Below are 15,527 nucleotides of genomic sequence, written 5' to 3' on the forward strand. Positions count from 1 at the left end.
CTTTGTGTTGGCTCTCTAGCTCGAAATTGGGGCAATTGGGCTAGCGAATTGGGCGGTCCGCAACAACCTCCCCCACCTATGCTCGCGGCGTCCTCGTCGCGCTCTCATGCTTGAACCTCTGGATGTGCTCAGCGAATTGCCACAAACCATCTTCACGTTCCCAAGTGGCTTCACTCTCGGGGAGGTTTTTCCATTTCACCAAGTACTCGCTATGTGCTGGCACGCCCCTCCTCGAAACCGTGCGGTCCGCAATGATGTAGTCCACATCTTTGTCGAATGCGGTGACAACGGCAGTTGGTGCGCGCCTTGATTCTCCGCGACCTGGTTCTCCCATGTCTTCGTGATATGGCTTGAGAAGGCTCACATGGAAGACCGGATGGATCTTGAGTCTTGGCGGAAGTTGGAGTTGATACGAGACGTTGCCCACACGTCGAACAACTCGGAAGGGTCCCTCGTAGCGCCTCACTAACCCCTTGTGAACTTTCCGCAATGTCTTGAATTGTTGGGGTAGGAGCTTGATCATGACTTGATCTCCTTCCTTGTACTCAACATGCCGTCTCCTTGTATCCGCCCATTTCTTCATTTTCCTCGCGGCTTTGTCGAGGTAGGCTCGCGTGATGTCCGCTTCCTCATGCCATTCGCGGGCGAGCTTGTGTGCCGCGGGGCTTTTCCCTCCGTAAGTCGAGGCTATGGCATTGGGAGTCATTGGCTGGAATCCCATGATGATCTCGAACGGACTCTTGCCCGTAGCCTCGCTTCGCTGCAAGTTATAAGAAAATTGGGCGATGTCGAGTAGCTTCGCCCAATCCCGCTGGTGAGCGCTCACATAATGCCTCAGATACATCTCGAGGAGGCCGTTAATGCGCTCGGTCTGCCCATCCGTTTGTGGGTGGAAGCTTGTCGAGAACTTGAGATCGGTCCCCAACATCTTAAAGAGTTCCGTCCAAAACCGCCCAGTGAACCAAGGGTCTCGGTCGCTCACAATGCTCTTCGGAACTCCCCAAAGCTTCACAATGTGCTTGACAAATAGGCGGGCTGCCTCATCCGCTTTGCAATCCACTGGTGCGGCAATGAATGTGGCGTACTTGCTGTGTCGGTCGACAATGACCATGATGCTTCCGCAACCTTCGGACTTGGGCAGCGATGTGATGAAGTCCATGGAGACACTTTCCCATGGCCTTGTTGCTAGTGGTAGCGGCTCCAACAATCCCGCTGGAAGTTGATGATCCACCTTGTCTTGTTGGCACACAAGACAAGTTCGCACATATGCCTCGATGTCGTCCCTCATGTGCGGCCAAAAATACGAGGCTTGAACTAGTGCGGTGGTGCGCTCGATTCCTGGGTGACCAGCCCACTTGGAGTCGTGGCACTCCTTGATAACTTCCTTCCGCAAATTTCCCCACCTTGGCACAAACAGCCGATCTCCCTTGGTGAGGAGGATGCCTTCCTCTTGCCAAAATCGCCTTGTCTTCCCTTCGAGCACCTTCTCCAGCAAATCCTTTGTTAGCGGGTCTTGTTGGAGGCCTTCCTTGATGCGTGAGACAAGGTCGGACTTCGGTTGGCTCATGCTAAGTGTTGCCAATTCCGCCTTGCGGCTTAGAGCGTCCGCAACGACATTGGCTTTCCCCGGTTTGTACTCTAGCCGATAGTCGAATTCCGCAAGGAAATCTTGCCACCGTGTTTGCTTCGGACTCAACTTCTTTTGAGTTTGAAAGTAGCTTGTCGCCACGTTGTCCGTTATGATCGTGAAGTGTGAGCCAAGCAAGTAATGTCGCCACACTCTTAGACAATGGATGATGGCTGTCATCTCCTTTTCTTGCACCGTGTAGCGGCGTTCCGTATCATTTAGCTTTCGACTCTCGAACGCTATTGGGTGGCCTTCTTGCATAAGGACTCCACCTATGGCGAAATCCGAGGCATCTGTTTGAACTTCGAAGGGCTTGGTGTGGTCCGGAAGAGCGAGGACTGGTTCCTCCGAAATTGCCTTCTTCAACTCCTCGAATGGACGTTGGCACTCTTCGGATCAATGCCACGTTCTGTTTTTCTTGAGCATATCCGTCAAGGGTGCCGCCTTGGCTGAATAGCCCTTGATGAAATGGCGGTAGTAATTCACCAACCCAAGGAACGAGCGAAGCTCGGGTACTTTCGAGGGAGGCTCCCAATCGAGGATGGCCTCTACTTTGTCATTCTCCATCATGATCTTCCCGCCCGCAATCTTATGGCCAAGGAACTCCACCTCTTGTTGGGCAAACGAGCACTTCTCTAGTTTGAGGAAGAGCTCATTGTCTTGAAGTACTTGGAGGACTTTTTGCAAGTGTTGGGCATGATCCTCGAGTGTGGTGCTATACACCACGATGTCGTCCAAGTACACGACCACGAAGCGGTCGAGGAATGGTTGGAGTACCTTGTTCATGAGTGTGCAAAATGTGGCGGGTGCATTAGTAAGGCCAAAAGGCATCACAAGGAATTCGAAAGACCCGTACCTTGTTGTGCACGCTGTCTTTGGTTCGTCTCCCTTGGCGATGCGCACTTGGTAGTACCCGGAGCGCAAGTCAAGTTTGGTGAAGTACCGCGCTTTGCCAAGCTGGTCGAACAAGTCCGCAATCAATGGAATCGGATACTTGTTCTTGATGGTGATCTTGTTGAGCGCTCTATAGTCGATGCACATCCGCAGCGATCCATCCTTTTTCTTTTGGAAGAGGACCGGTGCACCGAATGGGGCCTTTGAGGGGCGAACGTAGCCTGCGTCCAGCAAGTCTTTGAGCTGTCTCCGCAACTCCTCTAATTCGGGTGGCGCCATGCGGTAGGGCGCCAAGGCTGGTGGCTTCGCGCCTTGTTCTAGCTCAATCGCATGATCTACCTCTCGCGGAGGTGGGAGCTTCTTCGGAAGTTCTGGAGGCATCACGTCCTTGTACTCATTGAGGACGGCTTGAATTCGCGGAGGGACTTGGCTTGGCGACGTTCCGCTATTTCCTTCCTCGTTTAGTTCCCGAATGGAGACCAAGAAGCTTGGGTCCTTCTTGAAAGCCCTCTTGAATTGCATGGCGGAGAGTTTCTTCTCCTCGGACTTGCCTCGTTCGGTGGGTACCATGCATGCTTTGCTCCCATCGAGGATGCTTAGGGAGTTTGTAGCGGGCAGCGGGAAGGCATGGACTTGGTCGAAGAATTCCATGCCAAGGACCATCTTGAAGTCATCCATGGGCACAATGGAGAAATCAAGCTTTCCGCTCCATGTACCGAGTGTGATGTGCACGCCTTGTGCAATTCCCGCAATTGGTTTGGCGGGTGAGTTTACTGCCTTCATTGTGCCTCCTTCCTTGGTGGCCTTGAGGCCTAAACGCTTGGCCTCGTCTACGGACACGAAATTGTGTGTTGCTCCCGTGTCTAGCAGCGCGCGAACAGACTGGCCGTTTACCTTTGCGCTAACATACATGAGCCCTTTCTTGGCTAGTGCGGGCTGTTGGCGGTTGAGTGCCCCGAGGCGTTGGAGAGAACCCATGCTGAGTTGGGGTTCCTCCGTGGACATTGTGGGGTTGCTCTTGAGTTGGGCAGCAAGAACATTAAGCGACCGCTTCTCCGGACAGTCGCGTACCCAATTTGGACCGTTGCATATGAAGCATGGGCTTCGCGGCTTTGGCGCCTCCTTCTTGCCCTCCGATTTTCCTTGCCAACTCTTGTTGCTAGACGGCTTTTTCTGCCCCCAATCTTTGCGGTTGTTACCCTTGTCCTTGCGACTCTCTCCCCCACCTTTGCCTTGGTTGGCCTTTTTGTCCTTGGATTGGGTAGAGTATTCGGTGAGCGACTCCGCAACGGCGATGGCGTCGTCAAGTGTTTGAACACCACGCCTATCAAGCTCGGTCTTGGCCCAATCCTTGAGGCCATCTTGGAAGTAGAAGAGTGAATCTTTGTCGGACATGTCACTTATCTCCAACATGAGGGTAGAGAACTCGTTAATGTAGTCCCGAATGCTACCCGATTGCTTGAGGCGACGTAAGCGCGCTCGCGCTTCCTTCTCTGCATTGCTTGGGGTGAACTGCTTTCGGAGTTCTTGCTTGAAGTCGGCCCAAGTGTCGATGGTGCAAATGCCCTTGCCCATCTCGCCATGCTTGCGACGCCACCATAGTTGTGCAGCGCCTCTAAGATAGGTGGGTGCAGTGCCCACTTTCGATGCCTCATCTCGTACACCCATGGCATCGAAGTATTGATCCAGCCCGAACAGGAAGTTGTCCACGATTGTGGCATTGCGTGTGCCATCGTAGGTGTCGGGCTTTGGCACATCAATGCGGCGCGCATCACTCGAGTTTGCGGAAGCTGGACTTGCGGAGAGTGTGCGCTTGTGCCATGCCCAATCCGAGCGGACTTCATCCACTTCCGCACGGACAGCACGTAGTTCGTCCTGAACAAAACTACGAAGTTTTAGCAACTCATCATGGAAAGAATGAAACTCACCTCGGAGAATGTTCGCTTGCTCATGCATGAGAGCTTTTGTGGCCACCGTGAACTCGGCGTATTCTCCCTCGAGATTGTCCACTCTTCTCTCTAATCCCTCAAGGCTATCTTGAGTGGCGGACAAGGCTATTTCGAGAGTGCCTACACGAGGCTCCAAAGCATCCACGGATGGGGCCTTGGACTTGCCGCGATTCTTGCCTTGGGCGCGTTCTCCCTCTCGGCCGCGGCTTGGTTCTGGTGGAACATCCACACCAACAAAACCCTCTTGTGCTACGTTTGAAGGGTTGGCCATTGCTTTGTGAGCTAATTTGCGTGCGTGCAAACCTTAGCTCTGATACCACTTGTCACGGGATGAGTGTTTTGCGCAGCTAACCCGTGCGGCACTTAGACAACTTTGCCGAATGTTGCTAAGTAAGCCTAGAGATTCTCGAACAAGAGAAGAGAGCAATTGAGCCAAAGAAACTTGTATTGCACAAAGAGAGATTACAATGCTTGTTGGATACAAATGCCTAATGCCATCCCATATTTATAGGGGAGGCTTTGTCAAACTTGGCCTAACTTTGCCAAACTTTGCCAAACTCTAGAGTATTCTACAATTTCCTAGCTATTTACATGTGCTGGAATTGTATAAAGAATTCTAGAATATTTACATGTTCACATGTGCTAGAGTTTCCTAGAACCTTCCGGAATTGGGCCAAGCTAGCACTCTTGGCTTTGTGTTGGCTCTCTAGCCCGAAATTGAGGCAATTGGGCTAGCGAATTGGGCAGTCCGCAACATAAGTCTCACATTCGCAACCGCCCCACATATCAGAACCACAGCGAACTGCCTCCGACCCTTCGGACCCAAAAAAATGATTGTATTCCTGCTCTTTCACTTTAATAATTTTTTGTATTATTCCATATCTTTCACTTTAATAACCCAAAAGCTTTCCTCTGTTTCAACCCAAAAGCTCAAATTCCTTTTTTCAATCGAAAATTGTGTTTGCCTAATTTTTTAACCATTTTTATATGTCCGTTAAACTTGACAGCCAATGTGGTCTATTCGCTAAACAGAGTAAACGATAACAATCAATGGAAATTGAAACAAAACCCACCAATCAACAAAACAGAATAGCCGAGGAATCCAATTTCAGGAAACAGCAGTTTCAAAACTCACCAGAGACAAATGATAAAACGAAGCTACGCCGTTCCTCGATCGGTGATAACTGGCTACAAGGTTTCTTCGCATTCGTTGGCCTAATTTTTTAACCATTTTTATATGTCCGTTATGCTTGACAGCCAATGTGGTCTATTCGCTAAACAGAGTAAACGATAACAATCAATGGAAATTGAAACAAAACCCACCAATCAACAATGTGGTCTATTCGCTAAATGGTTAAAAAATCTAACCTTTGTTCACAATAATTGTATTTGCCTCACTGTTTTTGTTTTATGAGATCTATAATTGATCTTGGGATATTACTTTCTAGTTCTCATGCAAGCAAGTTACTACCTTCCCACTGCATCTCCTCCTTTATCTGCTATTCAAGAGTTGCGTGCCATAATCTGGTGTTACCTCTGCAAGATTGTGAATGAATATAACGCCTCTAAATTTATTTTATACATAATGCTGATGCTGAATAATATATTGTAGCTCCTGTCATATTCTACTTTGACTTTTTATATTCTGTTTCATATAAAAATCTTATTCAACTTTAGTTGTTCATGAGCAAATGTCACATGTATAAGCCCAAATGATGTTTAAAGGTAGCGCGGCTACCTTTAGTTTGAGCTGACAATGGATGAAAAAGATATTGAAACTGATATTTTGCTGTTTTTCTGATTTTTCAAAGTATTTTAGATCCTGACTTTTGTTAAGTTGTTTCCAACACCTCGTGCCAAATGAAAGCACAATCTTTCTGATTCAGATGTCTTGTTAATTATGCTTCATTTTTTCATTAAAGATTGGATGGTTACATGGATTGATGGAGTTGGAGTTCAACCAATAATTCTAATTTTTTGGACTTAAAATGCCTTTTTCTTCTGTATAAAAACTTTAGTAAGTGCTATTGAGTTGACAGAAGTTGCATACTTACAGGTTGTTTCACACTTTTTAGTAGTTTTACATATATGAATTTCTGTTTTTTGAATTGCAGAAAGGAGGTGGAACTATTGATTTGGAGCCTTATCTTACTCACTCATCGACAACGGAGCCTACCCTCACTCCCATGGCAGTGGAACGGACAACGACTACTAGGGCTGCAACATCAGTTGGTTTGGGTCTGTTTTGGGTTTATTGTCATTTATTTGGGTATGTTTTGATAGCGAATTTTGATATGTCAATAGAATGTGTAATTGTTTTGGGTTGAGCTGGTAATTATGCTGGATTAGATTGGTTTGGTTTTGGTGCTTCTCTGATGGAACACTGCTTTTTTTAGAAATTTTGAATGTAATATGAGACTACATTTAGTTTAATTGAACACTGCATCTAGTCTAATTACTAGAAGTGTGGCATTTGGTTTGGTTTATCCGATATTCTCCAGAATTTCACTTGCATCTGGTTTTGTTGCATATGTTTGTTTGCTTGCATTTGATGGCAGTAGCAGACTGTTTGTTTTTGTGACATTTGATGGCAGTTTGGTCTGTTCTTGGTGTTGATTTAAGATTCTTCCTGTTGTGCTGATGTTAATTGCAGGTGCTTGAATCAGCTAGGGTTGCTGGTTTATTCAGATGGTTGACTCAGGCGTTGCTACTGGTTAATTCAGGTGGCTGACTCAAGTTGTTCATTTAATGTTAGGAAGCAAATTAGGAATTAATGAAGTATTCATTTAACTATAATTATTGTAGTTATTTTATTTCATAACTGAATTATAATCTATGATACTTGTGAACAAATTAGAGAATTTTTATATATGAATTATATATATGTGTGTGTATGTACATTTTGCTATTTATATAATAATTTAAAGAATATATTTCAATTCCCACAAAAAAAAGGCTCCAATTTCAATAATTCCCGCCAAATAATTAAATTTTTTTAATTTACCACCAAAATATATCTTAAGTTATTCTTGCTAGATTTAACAAAAATAATTTGTAGGATTAACATTTAATTAAAATAATTAAATAATTTTATTATTCCAATTAAATATGTCATGCTTATACGACAGACAATAATCATGAATGGGAAGTATTAGTAACATATTCTTCCTTGGGATTTCAGGCAAATGAAAAAAAGATTGAGAATGATTTCAAGAGGACAGGTGGATGATAAATATTCATTTTTGTATATTTGGCTAATGTCCTCATTAGTGGATTTTTATGGTATTGATCTTTTTCTTTTTTTAAAAAAATTTTCAATTAGTTGCAGCCCTAGAGGAAGAGCAGGCTGATCAAATTGATTTGTCTTGTTTTTCGGGCAATCTACGACACGATGACCGTGATAATGCTCGTGACTGCTGGAAACTTTCTGATGGAAATAACTTTAGAGTTCGTAGCAAGCATTTTTGTTATGACAAAACAAAGGTTCCCCCATATTTTGTTTGTTTGTTATGGTATTTATATATCCTGCATAGGCTAGGTAGACAGGTTATGATGTAGTTTGGTTGGCTCTTCTTGTGCTTTGTGCAATTTGTAACTGCAGATACCTGTGGTAAAACATTTAATGGATCTTGTTGCTGTTGATTGGTTCAAAGACACAAAGAGAATGGACCATGTAGCTAGGCGTCAAGGCTGTGCTGCACAAGTAACTATTCTTTTCTTTTTATTTAAAAAAATAAAACACATTGCCAACAAGGATCTCTTCATTGAACATGTGTCTAGTTCTGATAAGCTAGCTGATGTGCTTACCAAACCTCTGAGTTTTGATCATTTTGCCTATATGCAAACTAAGGTCAATGTCTGCCCATGACCTTGAGCTTACGGGGGCATTTTAAGAATAACATATGCTGAGTCATCAAGCCATGCTGGAAGTCAGTTTTGCAGTTAGTTAGAGAGCTTATCAGCTTCCCTCCAAAAGTTTGTTATGTGTATTAGAATCTGGGCTCACGAGTTTTGTGAGATTGTAACCTTGAGAAGATTCTCACACTACTATAAATTGTATTGTGACTCAATTAATAAAATAAGTTGAAGCTTTGCATTTTCTCTCAGTCAAAATTTTCTCTCTATTTTTCTAAGTAACCAAACAAGATCTACAGAGCATTTTGTATTTTAACTGGAGCGGCTGATTGGTGCTGTACGTGTTACATTTTTACTTTTTTAACTCAAGTCTGCTGTTGTCCCAAAGTTGGAACTAGAGATATCATTTCACCTCAACTGTGTTTTTTTTTTAATTAAAAAAATCATTTGTTTTAGGTATACATACATGTATTTTAATTCTATTTTCCTTGTAATTTCTCCTTTACTTTGAATGAAAGTCATTGGTGTTTTCGAATGGGAATTTTGCATTAAAAAATTAAGAATAGTTAATAGGAAATTTCCTGATTCTTTAGTTACTATTTTTGGTATGAGTGTAATTAGTAGTAAAGTTGGTTTCTACTCGCAAACAAGTGAACTGCTCGATTCCCAAGTGCTATTAACCAGTTTCCAACTTTTTAATATACACTAATTGTTCCTGTTTAATAGCTACTACTATTAAAACTCAACAGCTAACAAAAATACTAAAAAAAAATGATTTTTTCTTATGATGCTGTGAAAAAAATTACGGGTTTACTTATTTCCACGAGATCTTGTATAGTGTTCTTGTATAGTGGAATTAAGATTGTCTTCCCGATGGTGCAATTCACCCTCTTCCTTTACAGTCACTTGCACTTTGTGCAGCTTTGGTGTGGATAAGATTCCCAGGGAAAAAGTCTTCATGTTCGGACAATGTGTCACAAATACTCGTTCCAATGATGGGAATTCAAGAGTGTAATTCTCCAAACAAAAGCTGGTAAGCCTTGGTAAATCATCAAGTTCCAAAAGTTTTAATTCTTTGAAAGCAATACGATTCTCCTTCGTTTCTTCTCCAGCATGTCCTACGATTTGTTCTAATTTTTTGCAGTTCCATACATAAAGATTCACCAGACTAGTAGGAATTCCAACCTGAAAATAAGCAGAGAGTGTGTGTGTGTGTTAAAAAAGTAAAAATGTAAGAGTGTCATTCAACTAAGCTCAAAGTATGTTTGATAATACAATTATACGTTTTATGAACATAACAAACTGTGAAATGTCTACTAGATATTTTTTGTTAAACAAAAAACGTAACAAGATAAATAAATAAATAAATAAAAGCCAGATAAACAAAGATGATAAAAATGTATTTACACTATTTAGTATTAGGGACGTAGAAAGAATTTAAGGCAATTTCTAAATATTTTAGACTTATTTTGCATCTTGATATAAGTTTTTAAGCATAAATTTGCACATTTCAACTATTCCTTTAAAAAGAACTCAACTAAAATGCCTCTTTTTCCCTTTTCCTTGGTCCCCTTTTTTTTATATATATATAAAAATGGAAAAAAAAATTTGGAAAAGACTTCTTAGTACTGTCAACAAGGGATTGCTGTAAAGTGGATCTTTATTAAGTACTTCCAGACTCGAGGAAATTTCTTTACAATCTCAAAAAAATAGTAAACAATCATGAATTTGTGGTTAATTAATGGCATAATCAATTCTTAACTAAACTGGAGATATTAATTAAATTTGAAGACTTTTTTTTTCCGATCGAAATGTGAAGAACTATGGAACAGAGAAATATATAGATGAATTTGTGAACTTATAAGATGAGTGACTATCCTTTAATTTTTGAAAATCGTACTTATTAAGATATGAGCAAAAACAATTAAATTGAATTATATTATGCTGTTGAATCTGTTTAAAAAAATTATATTGTTGATTCTAATGCTGGTGAACCTAAAAACTAGACTTAAAACGTAGATTTCAGAGTGGTGGTTTGAAGTACAATATTTGAAATAAATAATTAGTGGCTGAATATCATTTGTAAACACAGAAATGATTAAAAAATTGTTGAATGTTATTTGAAAAAAAAAATCGAAATGAATACAGAAACCTTACCAATGGAGGAAAAATATTCATTAGGTTATCACACTCTTCTATCTCCAAATTCTTCAATTTCCTGAAAGACTCTGAAGCAAGCTGGTGGTGCCATATTGTTCTTAGGTTATCCATCCACGCAATATATAATACCTCCAACCTAGGAAGTCGTACCTGGCAGTTAAAGATTAAATAACTAATTAATCAATTAATGGCATAATCAATTGATAACTAAATTAGAGGCGGATATTAACTAAATTTGAAGACTCAAGGAAAAGACAAATCAAGTATTGTGACTAAAATTATTTTTTTAATTAAAAAAAAAACCTTTTCATCAAAGAGAGGAGGAGGTTGCATTTCAGAATGAATGGTATCTTCTGGTGAGCTCGTAGAGATGAATCTTAACATATTACTGCAACAACCAATCATGAGGTTTAGCAAAGAAGGGAATTCAACAACTAAATCTGTATGAATATGTCCCATATTGGCAAAGCTACTTAGTCTTGGAAGCCATTCTAGCTGCAGGGAGTGTAGCTTAGGAAAAACCTTTAATTCAATCAACTTTCCTTCATCTCTTTCTGACCATCCCGTGGTGTCGACTACCCCTTCCATTGACTCACAATAGCTTATCTCAAGATGTTGGAGTTGCAAAAGGCTATTAACCATAGAATATGAAAACAGATACTTCAGACGATAACACCTTTCCACAGTCACTTTTGTTAAATTTTGACAACAGTACATTCTTTGATTATGATCGGCCCATAATTTTTTCATGTTTCTTAAGTCCCTGAGATTCAATTCCTCTAAGCTCGGAAGAATAACCTGCAAAGAAAACCCGTACATTTTTGTTCCTTCAAGTACAACCGTCTAGTATAATATTCTTTTGATGATCGAAGATTAATCGTGATAATAAATTAATCAATTAATTATTGAACAGAAAATTATCACCTTTGGAGCAGGATCATCATCAGCAATGAGTTCCTTGAATCCCAAAGAAGTTGTTGGTTTGTCCATGTCGGGTCCTATAAACAAACAAAAACAATATACATAATTAATCTTTGTCGTTGTCTTTTTTTTAAAAAAATAATTGAGGCGAAGTCCATAAATCCACCAACACTTAATTTCAACACTTACCAACAATCATTTCCAGATCATCGCAAAAAAACACTTCTACCTTTTGAAGCCGCAGTAGGTTTTTGGCCATGGAGAATGAGAAAAGATGCTTCAATTCGTGACAGTCTGATACTTTTATAATCCTTAAGTTGCTGAAAGATTGATCTTCTGTGAGTTGGATGTCACATATTGTCTCCAAATTGATCAAACGACGAAGAGACAATGACTCCAGCAAGGGGAAGACTTTGCGACGAACCCGTCCAACTGAACAGACAATATGCAAAATCTCAGAACAACTTTTTACAGAAAGATGCTTCAATCGTGGAAAACCTTCCCCATCATCTAATTCATGAACAACATTCTGAACACCCTTCAGTTCTCCTAGATAGAGATATTCAGTTCTCTTCAACAACAGTTTCATCCTGTAATTCTGCAAAAGAATGCCAAACTTTTCTAGCCCCTGGAGCTTCATCAATCTTGATAATCCAGTTTTAACGGACCAGCTGCTCCACCACTTATTTCCTATACATATCTTATAGCTTTGCAATTCCACAGAGACCAAATCCTGCGGTAGAATTTCGGCATCCCGAACGTGTATCTCCAAAGTAGTTAGCTTTGACAACCCCTTCAACTCAACAAGACTGGCGTTACTTCCTCCTTCAACCTTCTCCCACAGTGAAAAGCTGTTACCAATATATAGTTCTTCTAATCGAGATAATTTTGATATGACATTTGGAGCTATCACCACAAGGCTGCTACAATTGCTCAAATCTAGCAACTGTAATCTCGTCAATTGTCCAATTACAAGTGGCAACTCCTTAACATCAGAATCTCGGAAGCTGAGAATCTCTAATTTCCTTAGCTGTCCAATTATAGTTATATCGTTCAGTCGGCAACCATCTAAACATAATGTTTGAACGTTAATGAGGCAACCAAGTGATGAAGGTAATGAAGAGAAAAATATTCCAGTAAAATCTAAAACTTTGAGTTCTTCTGTCCCTTCAAAAAAGAGGTCTGAAATTTGCAAAGAGCTATCACGCTTTGAAAACAACAAAAGAACTCGAGACGGGGACATTCCAACCTTTCGGGAAGCTCTTGAATATCTCTATAAGGTAAAGAAATAGCTATTGGACCTTCCCGTATTGTCTCTTCCATCTTTTTCTCCACGTAGGCAACATTTGGAATATTAAACATGAGCTCCTCTTCTGCAATTGATACAGTAACAGCATGAATGATGTCATGCATTTTAACTTCATCTTCGGCATCACTGTCCAACAATAAGCACGAAGATTTGAGTTTGCCGATCAACGTATGCACTCTACTCCTTGCTTCTTCCAGTGTGTAAACGTTTTTAAAATAGCCCATACCCATACCATATCTCAATAAGTCAGAAACATGTATACCACGACCTTCATTATATAGACCACAAAGAAGGAACAGAGATTTTGCTTCCTTACTTCCCAGTAAGTCGTAACTCAATTTTATGGAGATGTACACATTTCTTTCCATTCCATCAATTTCTTTTGCATTGGAACTTCTTAGCTGACGCAGCACATCCTTCCAAGTGTCAAGCCTCTCATTTTTCAAAGCTTTTGCAAGTGTAATCAGTGCAACAGGCAATCCTCCGCATTTTTCAACGATCTCATCTGCTAAAGGTTGAAAAGCAGATGCTTTTGCAGAATTACACACTATCTTTCCAAACAATTGCAATGCTTCTTCCTTTGATAAAACTTCAATTGAGAAATCCTTCTGAGATTTCATATCATTGCGCAATAAATCTCGACTTCTAGACGTCAATATTATTGTGCGTCTTCTCCGATCGTCCTCTCTATCTTTCTCATCAACATCCCCATAAGGAATTCCAACTGTATCGAACTCAAGTTTTGTCCAAATATTATCCAGTATAATGAGGAGCCGCTTCTCTTGCTTCAACCTTTGACACAGTCGAGAAGCTCTTTGAAATTCATTCTCATTCAAGTCAAATTCCATGCCTAAATCAAAAGCAAGTTTGTCTTGAATTTTATGATGATCTGGGGTCTGTGTTATCTCAGCCATAACGAACTTATCGAACAACTTATCTTCCATCACTTGGTTTGCAACTTGTTTGACCAGCGTGGTTTTGCCCACGCCGCCCATCCCATAGACCCCAATTATGTTGACTTTGTCATCCTTCACCGCCTCCACAACATCTTGAAATACTTTCATTCTTGAATCAAACGCCTCGAAATCTTTCACTTGCATATGTTCTGCCCGCTTTGGAGCAGGACGGTAGGAAACATTGGAGAAGTTGCCTTTTCCCACGAGACTAGCGGCAGCTTCTGCCGCCTTTGCTGCTTGTTTACTAAGCTTGTAACGAGAAATCAAGTTTGGGCATAATCCTTTGAAGCAGGACTTCTTAGCTCTATCTTCATCATCAATGACGGATTTTGCAACCCCTTCACTGATGAATTCATTAACGCTATGTAGCCAGTCTGTGACACCCTCATAAAGCTCATCCCCTTGTAGCCTAGCATGATTAACTGGTTGCTGCACCATTTCTCTCTTATATCCCAGCTGCTTCACTTGAACTTTTAGCTCATCTATGTAGCTCTGGTACTTGAACACATAAGATATCTGCCGTGTAATCGGGTTGAACAGTGACTTTGCACCTTCTGATACACAGTTGGTTAAAAAAGCGAGACACGCTTCTATAGCCATTGCCTGTTGCTTAACAATATATATCTAGTTTTTTGGCTGTTGAAAAAAAAAAATGGATTCAAATAAATTAAATGAACTAGCGGGGAAGAAAAAGAAAGAAACGACAACAAACAACTTTTTAGAAAAAGGTTTCAGGGGCCTGAATGGAAAACCAACAATTTTTTGAGGAAAGAAAACTTTTTTGGAAGATGGATGCAAATTAACCATTAATAATACTGCATAAGAACACAGAAGTTGACAATAAACAGTAACTTAAAACTCAAGAAAATTAAATGACAAGATTAAGACAAACAAGAGATAGTTTTTGTCGGACATTAAGAAACAACTGCTATCAAGATCAAAGATTAGAAATTATGCTATTGAAAGAAATTATTAAAGTATTTAGAACAAACGCACCTCTTCAATTATCTAGGATCACGGAGTTTATGAGCTTCACTCTTGGCCTTCGATTTATAAGAAAAAATTTAATGAGCAAAAGATCACTGTTGACTGCAGAAGAATGTGAGTAAGCAATACAATTGAATTGTAAAAGAACAAGACTTAAAGCGTGCACCCCGTGTTCATATAAACAGAACACATGTTCATTTTTAACAAAGTGATCAATAACTATATTCGTTATTTAATTGATATTGTAACCAATTCTAAGAGAATATAATAATAATCATTCAATCCATAAATTTAGAATTAGATTTTTTTAACTCTTTATTTAAATATAAACCTTAATGGAAAATTATAAAAGTTTAGAGATAAAATTTTTCAATCACCAAACGAAAAAAACAGGGGAATGAAAACAGAGGAATCTTGTTTTAACTATTTTTTTTTCCTCAACTCTTGTTCTTATATTAATAATCTTGTTTTGATGATAGTGCTCGTGACTGCGGGAAAATTTGTACTGGAAACAACTCAATTTCGGAAGAAAACTTAATTTTGCAAGTGATGAATTTGAACTCGTTGGATTGGTTGATTTATGATTGACTGAATTTCACTTTTGCCCAAAAGATCTTTAACCAAAGTTTAATAGCCATCATGTACTCCTTAAAAGCAATTTTTTTTTTTAGATTTGACTGAATTTGAACTTGTTGGATTGGTTGTTTTTAGATTATTAATATGAGATATTACAACGTAAATATTTTCATGTGGTTGAGCCCTATTCTAAAATCTGTATAGTTAGCTTTAGAAAAAGGGCTTTTCCTGCTGATCTGTAATCTTCAAATAAACTTAGATACAAATAATGAAATAAAAGACAACAAACACGC

The 15,527-nt window shown here is 40.3% G+C and overlaps 1 protein-coding gene and 1 long non-coding RNA gene across 2 annotated transcripts; one reads left to right on the forward strand and one right to left on the reverse strand.

The window, feature by feature from the left end:
• The first annotated feature begins 7,181 nt into the window (after positions 1–7,181).
• LOC112098257 lies at positions 7,182–8,072 on the forward strand. Its single transcript, XR_002905343.1, has 3 exons — positions 7,182–7,193; positions 7,652–7,691; positions 7,793–8,072. It is a non-coding gene; the product is annotated as an uncharacterized LOC112098257 (long non-coding RNA).
• A 1,063-nt stretch (positions 8,073–9,135) lies between these two features.
• LOC18042782 (disease resistance protein RPS2) lies at positions 9,136–14,280 on the reverse strand. Its single transcript, XM_024183674.1, is given in 7 exon segments — positions 9,136–9,510; positions 10,483–10,635; positions 10,789–11,116; positions 11,201–11,283; positions 11,410–11,483; positions 11,596–12,627; positions 12,630–14,280. Coding segments are annotated over 7 exon segments (3,687 nt in total). The 5' UTR covers positions 14,272–14,280.
• Between the last annotated feature and the right edge of the window lie 1,247 nt (positions 14,281–15,527).

This window comes from Citrus clementina, unplaced genomic scaffold (assembly GCF_000493195.1).
Source record: "Citrus clementina cultivar Clemenules unplaced genomic scaffold, Citrus_clementina_v1.0 scaffold_5, whole genome shotgun sequence".
Lineage (NCBI taxonomy): Eukaryota > Viridiplantae > Streptophyta > Magnoliopsida > Sapindales > Rutaceae > Citrus > Citrus x clementina.